This window comes from Gossypium raimondii, chromosome 11 (genome assembly GCF_025698545.1).
Source record: "Gossypium raimondii isolate GPD5lz chromosome 11, ASM2569854v1, whole genome shotgun sequence".
NCBI lineage: Eukaryota > Viridiplantae > Streptophyta > Magnoliopsida > Malvales > Malvaceae > Gossypium > Gossypium raimondii.
Genome location: NC_068575.1, coordinates 22838228 through 22857734, shown reverse-complemented (window position 1 = coordinate 22857734; position 19507 = coordinate 22838228). Strand labels below are relative to the sequence as shown.

At 31.1% G+C, this 19507-nt stretch overlaps 1 protein-coding gene across 1 annotated transcript; it reads left to right on the top strand.

The window, feature by feature from the left end:
* Positions 1–1534: 1534 nt before the first annotated feature.
* LOC105788098 (DUF21 domain-containing protein At5g52790) lies at positions 1535–6911 on the top strand. Its single transcript, XM_012614825.2, has 11 exons — positions 1535–1946; positions 2054–2137; positions 2225–2338; positions 2425–2511; positions 3720–3859; positions 3939–4100; positions 4626–4789; positions 5853–6106; positions 6187–6233; positions 6313–6586; positions 6690–6911. The coding sequence occupies exons 1-11, from the start codon at positions 1689–1691 to the stop codon at positions 6729–6731; spliced, it is 1626 nt and encodes a 541-aa protein (XP_012470279.1). The 5' UTR covers positions 1535–1688; the 3' UTR covers positions 6732–6911.
* Positions 6912–19507: the final 12596 nt, after the last annotated feature.

Below are 19507 nucleotides of genomic sequence, written 5' to 3'. Positions count from 1 at the left end.
TTCTCCAAAACAGGAAAGACGAGGATCAAGTTTTTAGGAATGATAGAATGCATTACAAGCGACTTCGCCCCCTCCTTAAATGGAAACGGCAACACGAAGGCGCCCTTGTACATTCCAAACATAAACGTATTCATTTCTTGAATTTAAAAAGCCATTTTACATATCTTATTAAATTCTTAATCCTAAGTTTCAACTGCTTATTTGTTTTCATTACGATTACAAGAGTGTTAGGATGTGCCACTTCATTACCTATTTAACACAAGTTTTGTGTTCTTCGTCTTTTCATTTGTTTATCCACCTGCTCTCCTGCACTTATATGTCGTTTAATACAAGAACTACAAGCAGATAAAGTTCCCATGCGTCATAACCCACAATTTATGGCTGAAATGGCATAAGAGCATGTTTAGTGACACCATAATTTGATAATGAAATATATATTAGATTATGTCAAATACAGTTAGAAAGAAAATGTATGAAAATAATATTTACTAAAGATTTACTCATCAATTAATTCCTAAGTGGAGAGGTAAAGATTCATTTAAATATTCATTAATCTTGGTTTCATCTTTATTTATATGTTTTATTTAAAGATTTTATATAAAATATAAATACATAAAAATACAATTAATATATATTATTTATAAAGTCTTTTATTGAGATGGTGTCACTCATAAATTGAGTCTCAATTTAGTTAGGAAAATTATTTTAATGTCCTCTAAATTTAAAATAAATTATATTATTTGAGGATATTTTAGTCTTTTTATTTAAAGACTAATAAAAATATGCATATGATGAGATTTCAATTCATGCCAATTGAGTTAGCAAAACCTTAAATTTATCAATCAACCAAAGTTTTATTTTAACTTTTTTTTTTTACATTTTATTTTTATTATGGACACTTGATTACCTTTATCAATTTTATATATTAATAATGTTGTTGATTGAAATGGTGTAATAAGCAACTTAAGATTTATGATAACACCATGATAAATAATTATAATCATGTGTTTAAATTTTGTTTTAGTTTTAATTTAATTTTTATTTTAATATTGTATAAAATTCATGCTCTATTATTAATAATTAATTTTAAATCATACTTTTATTATTATTTTATGTTATCTTTTAACACAAATTTATGTTCTAATTATACGATTTCACATGCATATAATATAAAAGGACAAATATACAATTAATATAATTAATTACTTTCTTAAAAAGGCTGTTTGAATAATTTTATTGGCAGAGTTAATGTTGAGTTAATGATGAATTGAATTGTATTATAAATTCAACTACATGTGGTCAAGGATGATCCTAGGATTATTATAGTCCGAAAGAACATTTGCATACGGACTTGGAGATGTATGGCATAATAGTAGGTTAAATAATAGTATAGTATTATTAATCATTTTTAGGAATGTAATAATACTAATTATATATACATATATAACTGCTTTTTATTCTTGGTGGAGTACGCGTTCAATGTGGCAGTTGGTGGTGGAACTTTTGGTTGCTGCATGACGCTGCAGTCGGTTTCAATTCTGCCTTTTTCTCACTGTATCAACAACCGGAGCTTGAGCTATATATATTTGTAGTTTTTACTCTCTACATTGTTGTTACAATTATCAGTCTTCTTCTTCTTCTTCTTCCCATCATCCCACTCTGATTGATATAGATATCGAATCGATAGGATGGCAGCCAACGATGTGCCTTGCTGCGAATCGATGTTCTGGGTGTATCTAGTTGTATGCGTGGTTCTTGTACTATTTGCTGGCTTAATGTCTGGCCTTACACTAGGACTCATGTCCCTCAGTCTTGTTGATCTTGAGGTTGTCATCAAGGCTGGTGAACCACAAGATAGGAAGAATGCAGAGAAAATTCTACCAATCGTTAAGAATCAGCACCTACTCTTATGCACTCTCCTTATAGGCAATGCCCTAGCGATGGAGGTATTTTATATAAATCTTTTCTTTTACACGTAAAACTCTCTCTCTCTCTCTCTCTCTTTTCAGTCTCTGAAAACTGATTTCTGAAATTGTATGTAAATGACTATAAGGCTCTTCCGATCTTCCTCGATTCTCTTCTATCAGAGTGGTGCTCAATATTAATATCAGTTACTCTTATACTGGCGTTTGGTGAGGTATATATATAAATCTCCATGTTTTGCATATGAGACAGTGGTATGTGTACAGCTTTAAAATAACAAGTATATTAATGGTTTGGTTAGATCATTCCTCAAGCTGTATGTTCTCGGTATGGGCTGAGTGTCGGAGCCAAACTCTCAGTTTTAGTTCGGTTCATTGTCATAGTCCTCTTCCCTGTTGCTTATCCGATTAGTAAGGTAATTTTCCAACCCTTTTGGAAGCTGAAATTGATGAGGTTTAAATGAAAGTGATGAATGTTGGGTTCCCTGTTTATTTGTAGCAGCTCCTGGATTTGCTGTTAGGGAAAAGACATTCTGCACTTCTTCGGCGAGCTGAGCTGAAAACACTGGTAGACATGCTTGGAAATGAGGTCAGTTTCCATATATTGACACTTCCCCTGCTAATTTCATCACAAATTTTATCTAGCTTAAAGCAAATTGTATCGAGTAATTTCGCCTCTATATTTTTAACTTCAAAGCTAAAACGTAAACGAATGTTAAATAAAAATAAAAATTCACCTGTCATGTTTCAAAGTAGCTTGAAAAATAAAAATTTTGCTTGTTTTTTTTTTCACGTCACTCCAAAAGGCCATAAGTTCCATTTTTTTTAACATTCGAATTTATTATCTATTCAGATTTTACTTTTTAGCTTCAAAATTAGATGTGAAAAGTTTAACTTTTATAGTAGATGGGTTAATTTACTCCTACGCCTATGGTACAAAGATTAACCAAATTTTTAATCTCTCCTAAAAAATCAAACCACAACTTCAAAAGAGAAAAGATATGGATGGTAAAATTTGAAGGATAATGAATTATTTGATATTCAATTTTATAAAAAATATTTATTTTAATTTTTAAAGTTACTTTTTTATTAAATCACTTTAAAATATATAGAAAAGTAAATGTTTGTAATTTTACTGGCATGACATGACATATACATGAATTATTACATGAATGCCACATAAACAATTAATTATTTTTTAAAAATTTTAAAATATATAAAATTATGAATTATTAAAATATAAAAATATTAAAAATGTTTTTAAATATTTTATTTAAAAAACGATTAATTGCTAACGTGACATACACGTGGACTTCCACGTCAACAAAGTTAACAAATATTAATATTTTCATTAATTTTGGGGTGATTTGACAAATAGCGTAAATTTAAGAACTAAAAGAGACGAAAATTAAAATTGAAAACTAAAATTATTTTTTTATATATAGTTAGAGGGTCAAATAAATCATTATGTCAAATTTAAATTATGGTATTGAATACTTGTTTGAAAGTCAACTAGTTAGTCTCATATATATCTTCATTTATAACATATATATTTTATTTGTATTAAGCATTGAAATCCCTTATTTTGAATTCAACTTTGAGTGGAAATGATCAAATTCGAAGTTGAGTATGAATCTTAAGTTGGTTTTTTTACAGATAAATGAGCCTAATTAAACAGACTCGAGCAATCCATTGTGGAGACCAAACTTCTGACAACCCCTCTAATAGAGAAACATTTAGACTACCAAAACCGGAACAAAATTGTTAACATTTTCATGTTTCTTTGATTAATTTCAGGCAGGGAAAGGTGGAGAACTAACCCATCATGAAACAACCATTATCTCGGGAGCCCTGGATATGACACAAAAAACAGCTAAAGATGCGATGACACCCCTATGTGACATATTTTCGCTTGACATAAATTCTAAACTCAACGAGTATGATATTCTTCTCTCTCTCTGCCTTTGTTTATCTCATTTATTTTTCCCCACCGATCAACTAATTTCAACGGTGTAGGAAAACAATGGGGCTAATCATAAGCAAAGGGCATAGTCGTGTACCTATCTTTTCAGGGAGCCCAACAAACATCATTGGCCTTATACTGGTAAAAAATTTGATCATGTGCCGTCCTGAAGATGAAACCCCGATTAGGAATCTTACAATTAGAAGCATTCCCAGGTTAGTTGGTTTTGATTTCAAAGTTAGCTTAGTATTGCTCGGAGTGAGTAAAAGTGTTATAGAAGTTTATGTATCAGGAGTCAGATTGTATTTTGTCTTTTCTATTCAGAAAATAAATAAATTAATTTCTATATGTTAGATTAAAGAGTGAATTGTCATTTCATTAATAATTTTATCCATTTGTATTGTTAAAATTGAGATTGACAAAATAACCAAATAGTGATATATGGCATGTAATGTATACCTCATGCATTCTAACCTATATTAACTATTTTTTAACAAAAAATGAAAATTTTACAACATAAATAAATGAAATTTTAGCAAAAAAAAATTTCTTTTGATGTAACCTATATGAACTATTTTATCTATTTTTATATTAATTAATTTATCCATTTTTGAATAGAAATTACAGAATGTAACTTTACTCCTAGTATAAAGCCTCCAAAATAAATTAATCTGTGTGGGAAATATCTTGAATTAAATCATTACCATGAACTAATGGCATTGGTGTTAAATCCATGACAGGGTTCATGATCGTTTACCTCTCTACGATATATTGAATTTATTCCAGGAAGGCCACAGTCACATGGCTGTTGTGGTTAAGTGCAAGAGTGACACAAATGATACTGCAGAAACTGCAAAATCGAGAAGTCACTCCAATTTTAAAAGGATAAAGACAAAGGTGAAAGGTATTATCTCATAGTTCATAGAAATTGCTTCTTTTGCCTCATTTCTCAAACTTCACACGCTTGCGATAATAACAAACAAGTTACAGTCGAGAGTTACTACTAAGACAGGTTTTTCAGGTTTGGGCTCCAATATCTAAAGTCTTGAGCTTGGGTCAATTTAATTTAAATTTTTTTAGTTTTATAATGCGTAGTTTATATATGAAAAAACATTTAATACATTATCATTAAAATTTTTAAATATTACAAACAGAATTAAAGATGAAAACAAATGTCATACAAGGTATAAAAAAATATAAAAAAAGATATATGTAACAACTTTTAAGGTTAATTGTAAAATAAAAAGGATTCATGCTAGTGGAAAGTTGAGCTACTGCCATCAATCCTTAAATTATATTTTAAATAAATAAGTCATATAGTAAAATCTCAAAATAAAACTTTCTGTAACTTCTATACTAAATAATTACCATATATATAATATATTACTTTTGATACTCTATACATGAAGAAGTGCGAAATTAAAATTGCCATGTATTTAATTATTTTTATCTTTTAAATATCAATTAAAGACGGGTGATTTTTTCCCGACTGCTAATTATCCAATGTATCAAATGTAATTATTTTAATTATATATTACATAATTTATACTATAAAAATTAAATAAATATTAAAAATATGTTTAATTTTTCTTGTTTAAAATTTAATAAATATATATGATTATTAAATATTTTTTAAAGCTAATAACGCCTGGTACTATAGCAGCCTGGTGTATTACTTTAGATTTTTAATAAATTTTCAATACTAAATAGTATATGTTTGTGAAAATAGATTTAAGTTAATTATTTATAAATATACATAAATTTAGATAAAATTTATATTTCTAATCAAATTTAAATAATTATAATATCGATATCACACATCAGTTGTCAACACTCAAGTTATAATCATCAAATGCTACTTTTCAAAACAAATTAAATGATATAGAATGTAAAGTAAGCAAATGGAATTCCAATACACAACTCCAATAAAAGAATAGAGTTACGATGACCATATTTTGGTTTTTCAGGTATTGATCAGCATCATCAATATGATGGAAATGAGGAACTTAGTATACCGTCAAGCCCACCCTCTGCAAATTCTACCATCATTGATATCCGAAGTCCATCCAAAAACATGGAGCTAGGCAGTAAAATCCGTCAACGAATGAAGAAATGGGAACAAGCAACCCTCTCTAATGAAGATTTGAAATCATTTTCATGTTTAGACGAGGAGGTTCTTGGTATCATTACCCTGGAGGATGTCATGGAAGAACTGCTGCAGGTTTTTTTAATTCTCTCGTATCCATTACAAATGCAGGTATATAAATATATTCTAGAACCAACACTTTTTGGCTTTTGCAGGAGGAAATTTTTGATGAAACTGATGCGTATGTTGATGTTCATAACAAGTAAGCTTCTTTCCTTCAAATCGAGTACCACTGCATCAAATAGAATTCAGTTTTACAAGCTACTTTATGCCCGTTGCAGAATTACAATCAACATGCAACCATCAGGAAGATCACCATTAAGATCACCCAGACCAGCAACAGCCTCTCAAATTCACTGGAGAAGCCCCATTTCTTCCTCTCATGGAAGTCCACTTTCTTCATTGCCCCATTCTCCACCATTTCGTACACCAATTTCACCCTATATTCAGTCACCACTCTCCGGGCCAGCTCTCTGTTCTTCACCTGGAAAACAAATGCCAAACTCTCCGTTAAGATTTTCAAGCGTCGCCCAATACTCTCCATCTCAATATCAGGTATGGGGAACTCAATAAAACTACATTAACTTAAATGAATTCATTCTTAGGCTTCATACATGTAATATTTTCTCTTCCATTTTCTGTGAATTTATGTTGCCAGGTATCCAGAAAATCTTACGAGAGATTGAGACATGGTTCTTAGGTTTCAACGATAGAGTTTTCTCGAAATAAATGAGCAAATGTTTATGGCATATGCGGATTTTATTAAAATAGTATTATATCATATGTAAAACCTCCTGTGATGTTGGATTAAATTAATGCGGAAATGTATTTAAATTTATCAATATGGTGAAATTATTTATCTTTTGACTTTCTTTTTAAAGATGAGATGTCATAAATATTAGGTTTTGTTTAAATTGAGCATCATGATCCTAATAAGTATTTTTATACATTTCTCTTTCCTGTTTGAGTAAATCATTATAAAAAAAATTCAAAAGGAAAAGATATGAAAATGAAGATTAACTAAAGGAAATGATACATTTATATTTGTTTGAATAGTTAAAATTAGTACACGAAAAGAAAGTAAAAAAATAATTTCATAAAATTTGTTTAATTAATGTAACACCCCTCATTCGCCTTGACGATCAGTGTGGATGAGAAATGCCACTGGACCACTTTCATGTCAAAATCTTGAATTTATTTAAGAATTTTTTTATATAATAGATAAAATCAAATTTTAAGTTTTTAAATCTTGATAAAACCATTTTGAATCGATTTAGGGGTGTTCGGAGGTGTCTGGGATCATTTTCGGGCCTTGAAGAGCCCAAAATAGTGTAGTGGTCCAAAATAGCACGGGGGTGTGGTACTTAGGGCCAAAGGTACCGTTACCTAGCCCTAGTACTATGCATTTCACCATTCTACAAATTGGGGTGTGTTACCTCTGTGGTTGGTACCAATACCCCTACCCTAGGGGTTAAGAATAGCCTCGAAAGACCCCTGTTTCAACCCCAAACAATACCAAAACCAAAACTAAACTTTGGGAGCCCAAAAATCACATTTTAAAGTTTAAAACAACCCCTGAACAACTTTAAAATATGACACACACTAATTATGCATCTAATTGAGCTATTTCTCAACAAAACCTTACTTCAAACCTAGCCTAACATAAGCCATTCATGTCAAACATTCCAAGCACTAACTCAAACACTATAATACATATATAAAGCCATTCAAATTGCTTCAACCATTACCAATAATGAGCATGCATGCCATTCTACAAAAGATAGAACATTTTGGCTTATGGCCAACTAATTTAAGTTCAAAAGAATAAAAGTTATAACACATCTATTACATAATATGACAATATGAAATTGACCTACATACATTAAGCAAAACCTAGTACATGCCACTAAAATGTTAAAAATCTAAATACATGGTCTTCATACTCTTTGATGATACCAATTGTGTGAGTGTTGGAAAAATACGATTTAGAAAATGATTTCTAGTTATAACGGAGACTTAAAAATTTTGAAAACCGAGCCTATTTGTCATATTACTAATAGTACTTGTTTTTTGTGTGAGATGAAATTGTATCATTTTCGACTTTCAACTAAATGACCTTTTCCACTATCCTCGTACACTGAATTGCATCGAGTTTGGGCTCAAGCAACATGCACCAAATGTAGGATCTGGTGCCCTAACTTGATGCGAATTGGCCCAAGGTAATCGAGTCGTTTCACGTAGTTGCTCAATCGTCGACGAGGAGTAGTTGAGTTGTCGAAAATAAGATGAAATGAGGCTAAAGATACGAAGCTTTTAAATGGTTTTAAAGGTTGGCTAAGGTGATGGTAAGTTTATAAGGGATAGTAGGTTCAGTTTAAGAATAAAAATAAGGAAAAGGAAGTTGGATAAATGAAGACTCGATTTTGTAAAAGATATTATAGATGGGTAAAATATAGGATATTCGGTGGGGATGAGTAATTAAACTTAACACTAGAAATGATTCAACACTAAGGAGTGTCACCTCGGTTTTCTATTTGGTTAAGGTAGATTTGTGGAATTGTAGAAGGGTTGAACGCCACACCAAAATAAGGTGATAAGTTCAAAAAGAGAACGATTGACGCCACTAGCACACTAGATAAGTCAGATCGAAACTCGTACGAATTTAGAGAGGAGAAAACTCACTCTTTGAACAAAGTTCATTCAATAATTTGGCAAAAGTCCTTTACAAAAACGAAATAGCAAACTATTTATAGACTAAATAACTAAGATAGCTGAATAGACAAATGGTAGCTAAATGGATAGCTTTTAATAAGCTGAAATTTCCAGAATAGTTCAAGTAAATTCCAAGAAGCTTCTTGTGCATGGAAAATGATAATAGATAGCTTCTAGATGCCTTAATTCAGTTGGAAAATTAATTAAAGTGAAAAGGAGCTGAATTGCATTAAGTATGGCTGGCCAAATGCTTGAATGTCCTTAATGGTGCTGCTGGGTTCAGCCGAATGTACTTGGGAGTTAATGAGCTGCTTAGATTACTTCAATGGTCATGAGGTGTGAACAACTAATTTTGAAAGGTCATTTTGAGTGTGAACAATCAGAACCGATCAGCCCTTGGTATGAAAAGAATTAATCGGCTATGATCTTTAAATTGCGTTGGGCAGCCAAATGAATTTCTTGGAGAATTGAAAGACTTTGCTGAATGAACACTTAGGAAATACCAATGGCCAGCACACCATCTTAATCCATCCATGCACCCATGCCATCCAAACTAAATGAACCTCTTATTTTCTGTCCACGCATGGTGCCTGCACCAAATAAATACAACTTGGGAAAAAGCAAACGACAGCACACCCTTTTAATTGCCGTCCACTCATGGTACCTGCACCAAATAAATGCAGCTAATTAAATGGCTTGAGATATAATAAATTCGGTAGCCATTAAGACAATTTAACCATGCTCTTAATTTCGACTGGAACTATGGCACATTAAATGGATGTCAGAAAATAAATTCAGCAGCAACTTAGTCAATCTCATAAATTCGGCTGAATTTCAACAACAAGACACATTAATTAGGTGTAATGAAACAGACATATTTATACTATGTAATAACTAAAACATATTAAAAACATGCATGAAACACATTTAATATAAATAAATTAATTTGTCCAGATTTTAAGCAAATTAAACACTAACAATTATTAACTTGAATTTAGCTAATTAAACTAACACACTTAATTTATTCCAGCAGCTATGTAAAAGCATAAATTAAAATAAATTAAAGTTCAAGCTCAATGAGCTAGAATCAGCTCAAATTGAGCTTCATTGAGCTGGAACAAGCTAGATCAGCTTGCAAGAGTTTGCGACTGACGCCTGATGAGCTGAACTAAGGACGTTTCTGGGACGTGGTCGTATCATAAGTGTAGTATATTCGTTTGTACATTTTTTTTTGAACAAACTACTTTATTAAAATTATTCATGAATTACATTAATACCCTTTGTATATTGTCCTCAATGGTTTTTGCATGCAAAGCGAAATTGAAGCAAATATTAGCTCACTAGTTATCTAGTGTTTAACTAATACTAAGCGATATTGTGTGGTCAGGTCGTAATACAGAAAGACAACTTATATTTGTAGATGAATCTAAATATATTCATAGTCTAATTAGAAATGAACAAACCAATTGAAAGACTAATATGTTGTCTATCAAGTCCAAATGGGTAGATGTTTTATCTTGAGCTTCGGAGCGAATGACTTCCAAGAGGTAGAGACATAGATGTGACTGACCGGACTAACAATACATCAGACAGAACTCAAGTAGAATAGATCCTAAATTCGTTTATGGATTTATTCACTTGTGACGTTTATAGTATGGAATACCTCAATCCTAAGTAGATGAAGAACTATGTATGCGTGACTTGTATACTTTGATGTAAGTCAAAGCCTGAGTTCAAATAGATGAGGAACCAAAAGTTGGTGCATTGGGTATACGACTTCTGCAATATGTAACATCATTAACAATAATGGAATTCATAGCCAGAGAAATGGGTAAATGATATCCTCTCATTGGTATTACATGATAGATGAAAAGTAAACTTAGCCACGAGTCGTTTGTCTTTGTGATTAATGACTTAATTACTATTTGATAGTAATTGACTTTTCCTAAAGGAAGATGTAATGATTATAATGAGAAAAAATAAAATCATATCGGGAGAATGAATTTATCACAAAAAGATTAAGGATATCCTATGAGGGTAACACACTTATGACAAGGTCATTAGACGAGCAATGATCAAGTAACTTTTGTAATGGTGTGTAACTGGGAAGAGCTCAGTCACGATACTATAGTGGAATGACTTTGTGACTAAATAAGTTTATAATTAATAGACAAAAAGCTAGAACTTAATTATAAATCATTTGAGCCTTAATCACATATGTCCAATCGGTCCCTCCACTAGCTTGTTGAAACCAGAAATGAATTGCTTGTAGAATCAAATGAATAGAAATGGATAAAAATGATAGAGTTAAAGAAAAGGGTCACATTCGAAAATGAATGGAAATGAATGTGACTTCTCACTAAGATGGAAATGACCTTAGAATTAATTTAATTTTTTCAAATTATTATTTAATAAAATAATTGAAGTTCAAAATTAAAATTAAATTAATTAGTCATTTTGAATCCATTGAATATGAAAATTAAATGTATTTCTCATAGATTTTTTACGGTAAAGTTGTCATGATTTTAAGGAATTAGAATTGAGTTGAGAAAATTATTTAATTGAAAATTTAATTGAAAATTTAATTAATTTAATAAATAAAATTTATTTTGGGAAATAAAAACATGTATTGGATTGGATTAAATTATAAAGTGTTAGGTTAAAATTTTAGGAAGCATATATAATTGAGTCCAATACATGAGAAGCCCAATACTACCTCTTCTCTCCAAGTAGATCTAGAGAACTAGCTTTTCTATCAAATAAGCATTAGTTGTATTCTACAAATTCTACTAAGATTTTATATCTCTCCTACAAATAGATGACACTTGTAAGGCTAAATATGTCACAACTTTGAGATATTGTTATTTTGCCTGAAAATAGTGAGAATTTATTTTCTAATTATAAATTTTGTTTTCTAGGAATAACAATTCTATCGATTTCTATAAGAGAGAGATGTACTTTCCTACTGAAAGTAAGAAAATTAATTATGGTTCTGTGTTTGATTCGTAATTGTTCGAGCCCACACTCGAAACAATTTATGGTACGAGAATAGCGGAGAAACCCGTTCGGTTAAAACCCGAGAACATCAAGGATCTGTCTCTTACTAAGAACAAGTACTTTTTGGTAAATGCTTATTGTTATAAATATCATAAACTGACTCAATTTTCAAATTTTTATTTTTCTATTATGCAAGAAAACTGTTTTCCAATCAGATTTTTTCCAAAAACCAAAAATATTACAAGAAACGATTTAATACTTTCAGTAGGAAAGTAATTTCTCTCAATGGAGACAGGTAGAAATTGCAATTCTCAGAAAATAAATTTCTACAACATTTTTGAAGAATAACAATATATGAAACTTTTATCTTAATAACTCTACCAATGTCATATATTTATAATGAGAGATAGGAGAATCCTCGTTGAATAAGTGTCGCATGTGAATATGATATGTGAATTGTGCAAGTATACACGTCAGATCAAGTAACAAAGTGATGAGTCAATATCGTTTCCACAAGGATTGGATTGAGGCACAAAAGTGGTCAAGTTATTATAATAGAGTGTTAGTAATGCTATGGCAAAAATAATGATAAGTATGCAATGACATTTAAAGGAATAGTGATGTATGCAATATGTGGAATCAATGAATACTTGGAAATGCTATGGAAAACAAGAGAAGAAATGTAATGGCAATTATGGGAATTACTACGGGAATATTATATAAATGAACAAATAAATAACTAAGAATGATATGATAATGATACAGCGGCAAAGAATAAAGGATATATGATGTTGATTTAGAAGGTCAGGATTATAAAGAATCTACCCTTACTGTTAATAATGCCTCAGTAAAATCATACTCAATTTACTGCTCAGAAGAGTTCTAAAATGGTCTGCTTCTTTCGAAAGCAAAAACCTTAAGTTACCATGCCCGTGTCTATAGGCCTTAATATGGTACCCTATGTCTAAAGTCTACTGCAAGTATCGGTCAAGTACTTACTCATATCATTCAATATCAATCCAATTATCCAACCTTTCCAGAATTAGATTTAGTTTATGGGCATGCTAGACAGTCATCTATGTCTAAGGATTGCACGCAAACAATTAAAAATAAAAAAAATTGAATGAAACATTAAATTTATTCAGATCTACGCTTCAACCATTAAAGAGAATAAAAGTTTCATCATGTAATCCCAACCCGATGAGATTTAGCTCATGGGTTGGCACAAAAAATTCAAAACCAAAATAGCATCCAACACTATTTTCATCATTCAATTCACGGAAGAACAAAGTAAGAAATACAGAAGACAACTTTCACGTTTCCAGTTCACACTTTAGTAGCACAATGTCCTACGATGGCTGAGAGGGACTGCTTTGGCCTTCCTCTTTTTGTCTTTACTCAGTCGCTACCCTCTATTTTTGCCTAAGGCTCTCCACTATTGTTCGTAGTTTAGGGTTTTCTCCTTTGGCTTTTTATAGCTTTTTTCCTCTTATATTCTTCTCTTTTTAAATTCTTCTTTCAACAACCCATGATTATCTTCTCCTTTTTTAAATTCTTTTTTTCTAGGATAAAAACCAACAACCCAAGATTATTTTCTCCTCTTTTTTTTAGGCAGATTTTTCTGGTACAAGTACAGTTGGGCTGAAATTCATATGCATTGAGTGTTGACTTGGTCTTTCTAGAATTTCCATGGCATTTGTGTTGGGAAACTGTCCAACCTTTTGCAACGGCAAACTTCACTCCTTTATTTCTCATTCCTCAACCTGCACCTGCCAAACCACCAAACACAACCCTACCACAAGCAATTAAAGGTACCTAATATTTAAACACAATTGAAGCTCCTCATGTAATGATAAAAATACCAGTGAAATGTCTTAAAATGCTACTAAATGTACGTAAGTACAACAATTGGCTAGGTCTAAAGGCATCAAATATAACTCTTGAAAAGAGTTATTACACCCCCAAACCTAAGTTATTATTTATCCTCAAGCAAAATACATATGAATGCATGAATGAATAAATTTTTGCCCTTGCATATAACTCATTGTATTGTTAATGTTAAATTAAGCTTTATTTGATAACAAATTAAAAGTGTTTTGAATATAAGTGAATTTGAAAAATAATTTTAAATTTGAATTCTAATAAACAAAATTGTTAATACTTACAATAAACTCTTAGAAAATTTTGAAACAATTTTAATATCAAGTGAAATTAGTTTTAACCAAGTCAAAATTATCCCAATTAAGTTAAAATCATTTTAACATATCAAAATGATTTTCAAACAAGTCAAAATTGCTCCAGGCCAAAAAGTATCGATACCATTTTGCCCGGTATTGATACTTTTTGAAAATAATCGACACCCTTAGTAAAACCGAGACAAAAAAGGCATTCTGTCAAAAAACTTAAAAATTATCGATACCATGGTTTTGGTATCGATATTTTTCAAAAATAATCGATACCTTATTTAAAAACGATACCAAAATTTTATTCTGTTTCTCAAAAACCCTACAAAGTATCGGTTCGGTATCGATACCTCTTTCAGAAAGTATCGATAAAATATTTTTGAAGTATTGATTTTTTCATTCCAGCAGTCACTGAATTAGCATTTATGACAAAAAATATCGATACCCTTTTTAAATGTATCAATATTCGAAGTTGCAGGTGAAATAAATGCTCTGGTTTTACATCCCCAACGGCTATATTTACTTCTCCAACATCTTTAACGGCTGGAAATCTATTTAGGGGTATAAATACCATCTTTTAAAGTCATACAATATCCAAGAAAAGTACTTCAAACAAATATTATCAATTAAACAATTTTAGAGCTTAAATTTTCATATTCTTCTTACATAAACTTGTGATACTTATCTCATTTATTTTTGCTCAAGTGTATTTTCTTGTATTTGTGCTTCAATTTGCAAACAAATTTATCTTGTAAGGATTGTTTCTTTGTTTACTTATTTGTATCTCTTTGAGAGGTTTTGAAACTTAAGATTTGGAGTAGAAATCTTAAGGAGTTGTAAGGTTAAACCTTGTCCTCAAAGGTTGAGCAAATTAGTGAATTTGGGAAAAATCCTTAATGGTGGAAAGCTAAGGTGGTGGAGTAGGCAATTGAGCCCGAACCACTCTAAATCCTTTGTGTTCTTTATTTTTTTCTAGCTTTTGCTTTCACCAAAATTTTTAAAGGCCAATTCACCCCCTCTTGGTATTTTTGGTTTGCTTCATCAAGCTTTCAGTTAATCTATTAAAAGAATAACATATACATTAGTTCTCAGCATTCTTCTTTCTCTAAAAACTTGGTTGAATATCAAAGGTTCGTTTCAACAATGGTAGTGTAGAAAATTTGTTCCTAAAAACAATTTTTCCTAAGTACTCATGTATGCTTTCTGGCCATAGCAAATATCTCCTAATGCAGTCAGTTCATTTGTTACCTAAACTCAAGTTATTTTATAGCCCTTGCTCACAACCTTTTCAAGATATTTAGTTGTACTTTTTTTTCTCTTCTTTTTTTCTTTATTATTATTATTATTATTATTATTATTTGTCTTATTCTTTTTTCTTTTATAACATTAGGGGATTTAGTATGTCACAAAATTCTTTGACTTGATAATCACAATAGAACATATACCGAATTACCCGGTACTCAATCATGTCACAATTTAAATATAAATCACTTTTGAAGCTAAAGTTTTTGACTAAAAAGATGGATGGAGCAAAAAACTACCTCCTTAGCTACTTAGCATGTTGCTACAGTGGAATGCCCCTTTTCTTTATTACACACTCTTACTCGGACTCACCTTTCTAGTCAACAACATGATGGAGCAAACAAAGTGGTGCTGACTTAGTTGGCAATTCTAAGTATTGGAGTGCCTACTGTCCTTTATTTAAGTAATGTCATGGAAAAGTGACTGAGTTTGGCATCAAAAACCTTAAGTTCATCAGAAAACAATCGCTATAATAAAAAAAATTTCATGCAATCTAACGTAAGCTAAATTTGCCTCATCCACTGTCACATGTTCTAGATATATTGAAGAATATAAGCTCATCATTGAACATCATGAGTAAAGATTGAACTTTTTGTAGATTAAAAAATGCTTAATAATCACATGGCATTGGCAAACAACTTAACTATACTAGGATGAACATACATACATACTAGACACGTAATGCAACGTAAATGGACAATATACCCCCAAACGTAAGGAATGCATTGTCCTCAATGCATGAATAGATATATGTAAACTATCTATATACAGTTAGTGTCATGGAAAAATATATGCAATGCAATACATATGAAAGAAAAAGAAAATTTCTCTTGCTTAGACTAAATTGTAGATACTTCATTCTGTTCGACGAGTTAATTTACGAGTAACAACCTTGTACCTCTGCTCCATCTTCGTCCTCACAGTCAGTCTCAATGCTGATAGACTCTGTTTTCTCTAGTTCTTCCTCTGGAGCTGTGGTGCATTCTCTTTATTGGCGGGATTCGTCTCAACGGGCTCTGCATCACCAACCCTTCCCCTCCTGCAGTTTATTAAACAAAGGAAATGAAATGACTAAAAGAAATTTAAATTGACAAGATGAAATAAAAATAAAAATAATTTTTAAGATGTTGAAGTTAAACATCTCGAAGACCAATGGATTGTTTGTCTCACTCTACATAAGCACCCTAGTAGTGCTTCAAGCATTGTCAATAAGAACTTGATAGTATCTGGTGGAACACTCGCATAAGTAATAGTACAACATATATGATCAAATCTCTACAAGAATGCTATGGGATCCTTAGTTTTATGACTGGTGAATCTGAAATTATTAGAAATCTATCTTAGTAAAATAGGGTTCAATTCAAAATGTGAACTATGAATAGTGAGACAAGTAATGCTAGACCGTAGCCTGTCCACATCAAACAATGTCCCTAAGACATGCGTAATTTTCTTAGTAGCTACTTATTGCTAAATAAATCGTATCTATAACGTAAAATTTTCCTAATTATTCTTATTGATATGCAAAAATTAAAATCAAACTAGTGAACCTGCCTTCTCGACAATGGTGCCAACAACTTGATCGTCTCCGGATGTACTAACATCCAGAGTGTGAATAATACAGCAAAAGATATTTAAATGAAGCGGTATCCGCAAGTATACAGTTAAGGTTATAATATAGTTACTATAGGATCACCGGTACACCCCATGGCGCAGTGAAAAAAATAAATCTGGCTATCACATCCAAGGATCCATGTATAAGGAATGAATTGAGGTGAAAAGGGTATGAACGATTACCTTTAATCTTCTAAAAAATCGAAGAAATAGATTACACTATTGTATGTCGATTCCTAGTCGCTACAAAAACTTTCGGCCTCTATATAATCCACTCGTTGTGACAACAAACAGTAAGCACTCTCTAAAACTTTTTCAAAAAGAGAAAAATATCTTGACGGCTGCTAGACCTCACACACTTTGTTTTTCGGGTATATAAAAAACCCTTATATTTCCTAATTTAGGAATAATTGATATTTTTTTATATGAATCAAATCATAATAATTATAATTACCATAATTATAATAATGTTTGACCAAAAAAAAATATAATTACAATAATTATAACAAGGATTTGGGTAAATTATTTTTAGTTAAATTTTATACTAATCAAATTCATATATTAATTTAACCATATTTTTCATTATGTGTACAACATACTTGTACATATAAATCATTCGATATTTAATTTCCCAATTGAATTAATTCTATAATCAATTTAATTCATGTGACAGCTAAACTCAATACCAACTATGTTTGGATTTCGTTCGTTTCAACCATAGGGTGTGAACCTGTAAGTTCTTGTAACGTTAGCAGTAATACTAGAACGATTCTAATATTACAAAAAATTAGTGGCATCTAGCAATGCATCATTGCTACCTAAGTTACAAGAAGTCATGATTCGACATAACCTCTCTATGATTAACTTTTAATGTATTAAATCCTTTTGTCCTTTATATCTAGAATGGACTCAAGTCATGGAATAGTCACACTTGCATAACCCATCTAATGCTTCTTGATATCCTGAGTAGACTATGAAAAATAAATAAGTATGATATCTCATATCAACTTATTTGAGCATGACCATGCATTTTTAGTCTCACTGAATCAAATGACATTGGATATTGCTCCCATTTTGTAGGAGGGACAAATTCTATATTGATGAACCATATCCCACTACATAGATTATGGTATATCCAACATCAGCCTTTATAGAACAACCAGTTACGGTGGACGTTTGATTGTATCAAAATATACGACTCACGATGTTGGGATAATGATGATCTCAAGTCTGAGGATTATATACATAGTAATCACTATGAGTAATCTTGTGACTATTACACAATAATCCAATAAACATACTCATAGCAGGTTAGTCCAATATGTTGTTCTCTTACACACATACTCATGTATTGATTTTGACATCTCATGTTAATGACAACACTTTGTCATCAATTAACTACATGTTAGTCTTAATGCATTATTGTTGTCTAAGCCCACAATAATACCTAACTAAGGACCTTTTAAGAATAATCATATTATTCTCAAGACATTATTATAAAACAGTTTATTTATATACATAAAATAAACTGAAATAATAATAACTATGTTTTATATTAATAAACGAGGTAAAATAAGTATGTTATTAAAATCATCTCATGATTGGTTTTTGGGCATACTCTAATAGTTACAACAGAATAGATGAGAACTTCGAGGATCATACCCAAAGAAGGCTAGTACTAGATCAATTTCAACCTAAACACCAAAATATCTAATTAGTACTTGAAATAGGTTATATTATGGGAATATAAATAATAGGGATTTTTAGGGTTTTTTATAATAATATTAATAATAAGTAAATAAGTATCGAGAAATTAAAAAGTGAAATTGATCAAATCTGATTATGGCTGATTAACTCGCTTCGGTAATCTTCATCAACTGTCATTTCGATTCCTCGTTAATCAATTAATCATTATCCTAGTATGATCTTTTGGTACGTCCACTATAATAATGAGTCAGTTAGGACTACTTATCTTCTAACCTCACAATCCAGAAAGGTTCGAGGTTAAGGTGTTCATGGATAGGCCATACCAATTTGGGTTAATTCCCACCTTGATAGCTTCCTAGGGTCATCAAGCCTAGGGTTTAGGTTCTTACTTTCCCAAACAGCTGATCCGTTGAGTAACCTTACAAAATAGTTAATAGATCATACCTCCACTCGCTAATCCCCCATAAAGGGATTAGGTCCTCATGGCTTTCATAAACAATATAAAATTGATATAAAGCATAAACATGATAATTGAATCGAAAGTATAAAGTTTAAGAAAAAGCCTGATTTGTATTAAGAACAAGAGTGAATCCACAAAGTTTGATAGCATCCACAAACTAGATTTCCCGATATAAAAAAAAAACAAACTGAAATAAATTAAAACTTAAGAAAAGAGAAAAAAATTTAAACTAAAATTAAAAGAGAGATTCTAAGCTAAGTAATTGGTGTCCATAACATGTGTCAAATGAGCCTGTTCATAGACTTGCGGTGGCCGTCGTCCTTAACCCTAGGTTAGCTGACGTCTTTGAGCTTGAATTTTGATTGTACGGACTAAAATTCCTCCTGGATCATATTAATTCCTATCCAGAGTCGATGTTGCGACACATCAGGACATATGTCACGACATAGAAGTCAATATGCTCTTCTTTAAGATGTCTTTAGGCTGTTTCACGACATTGAAGGT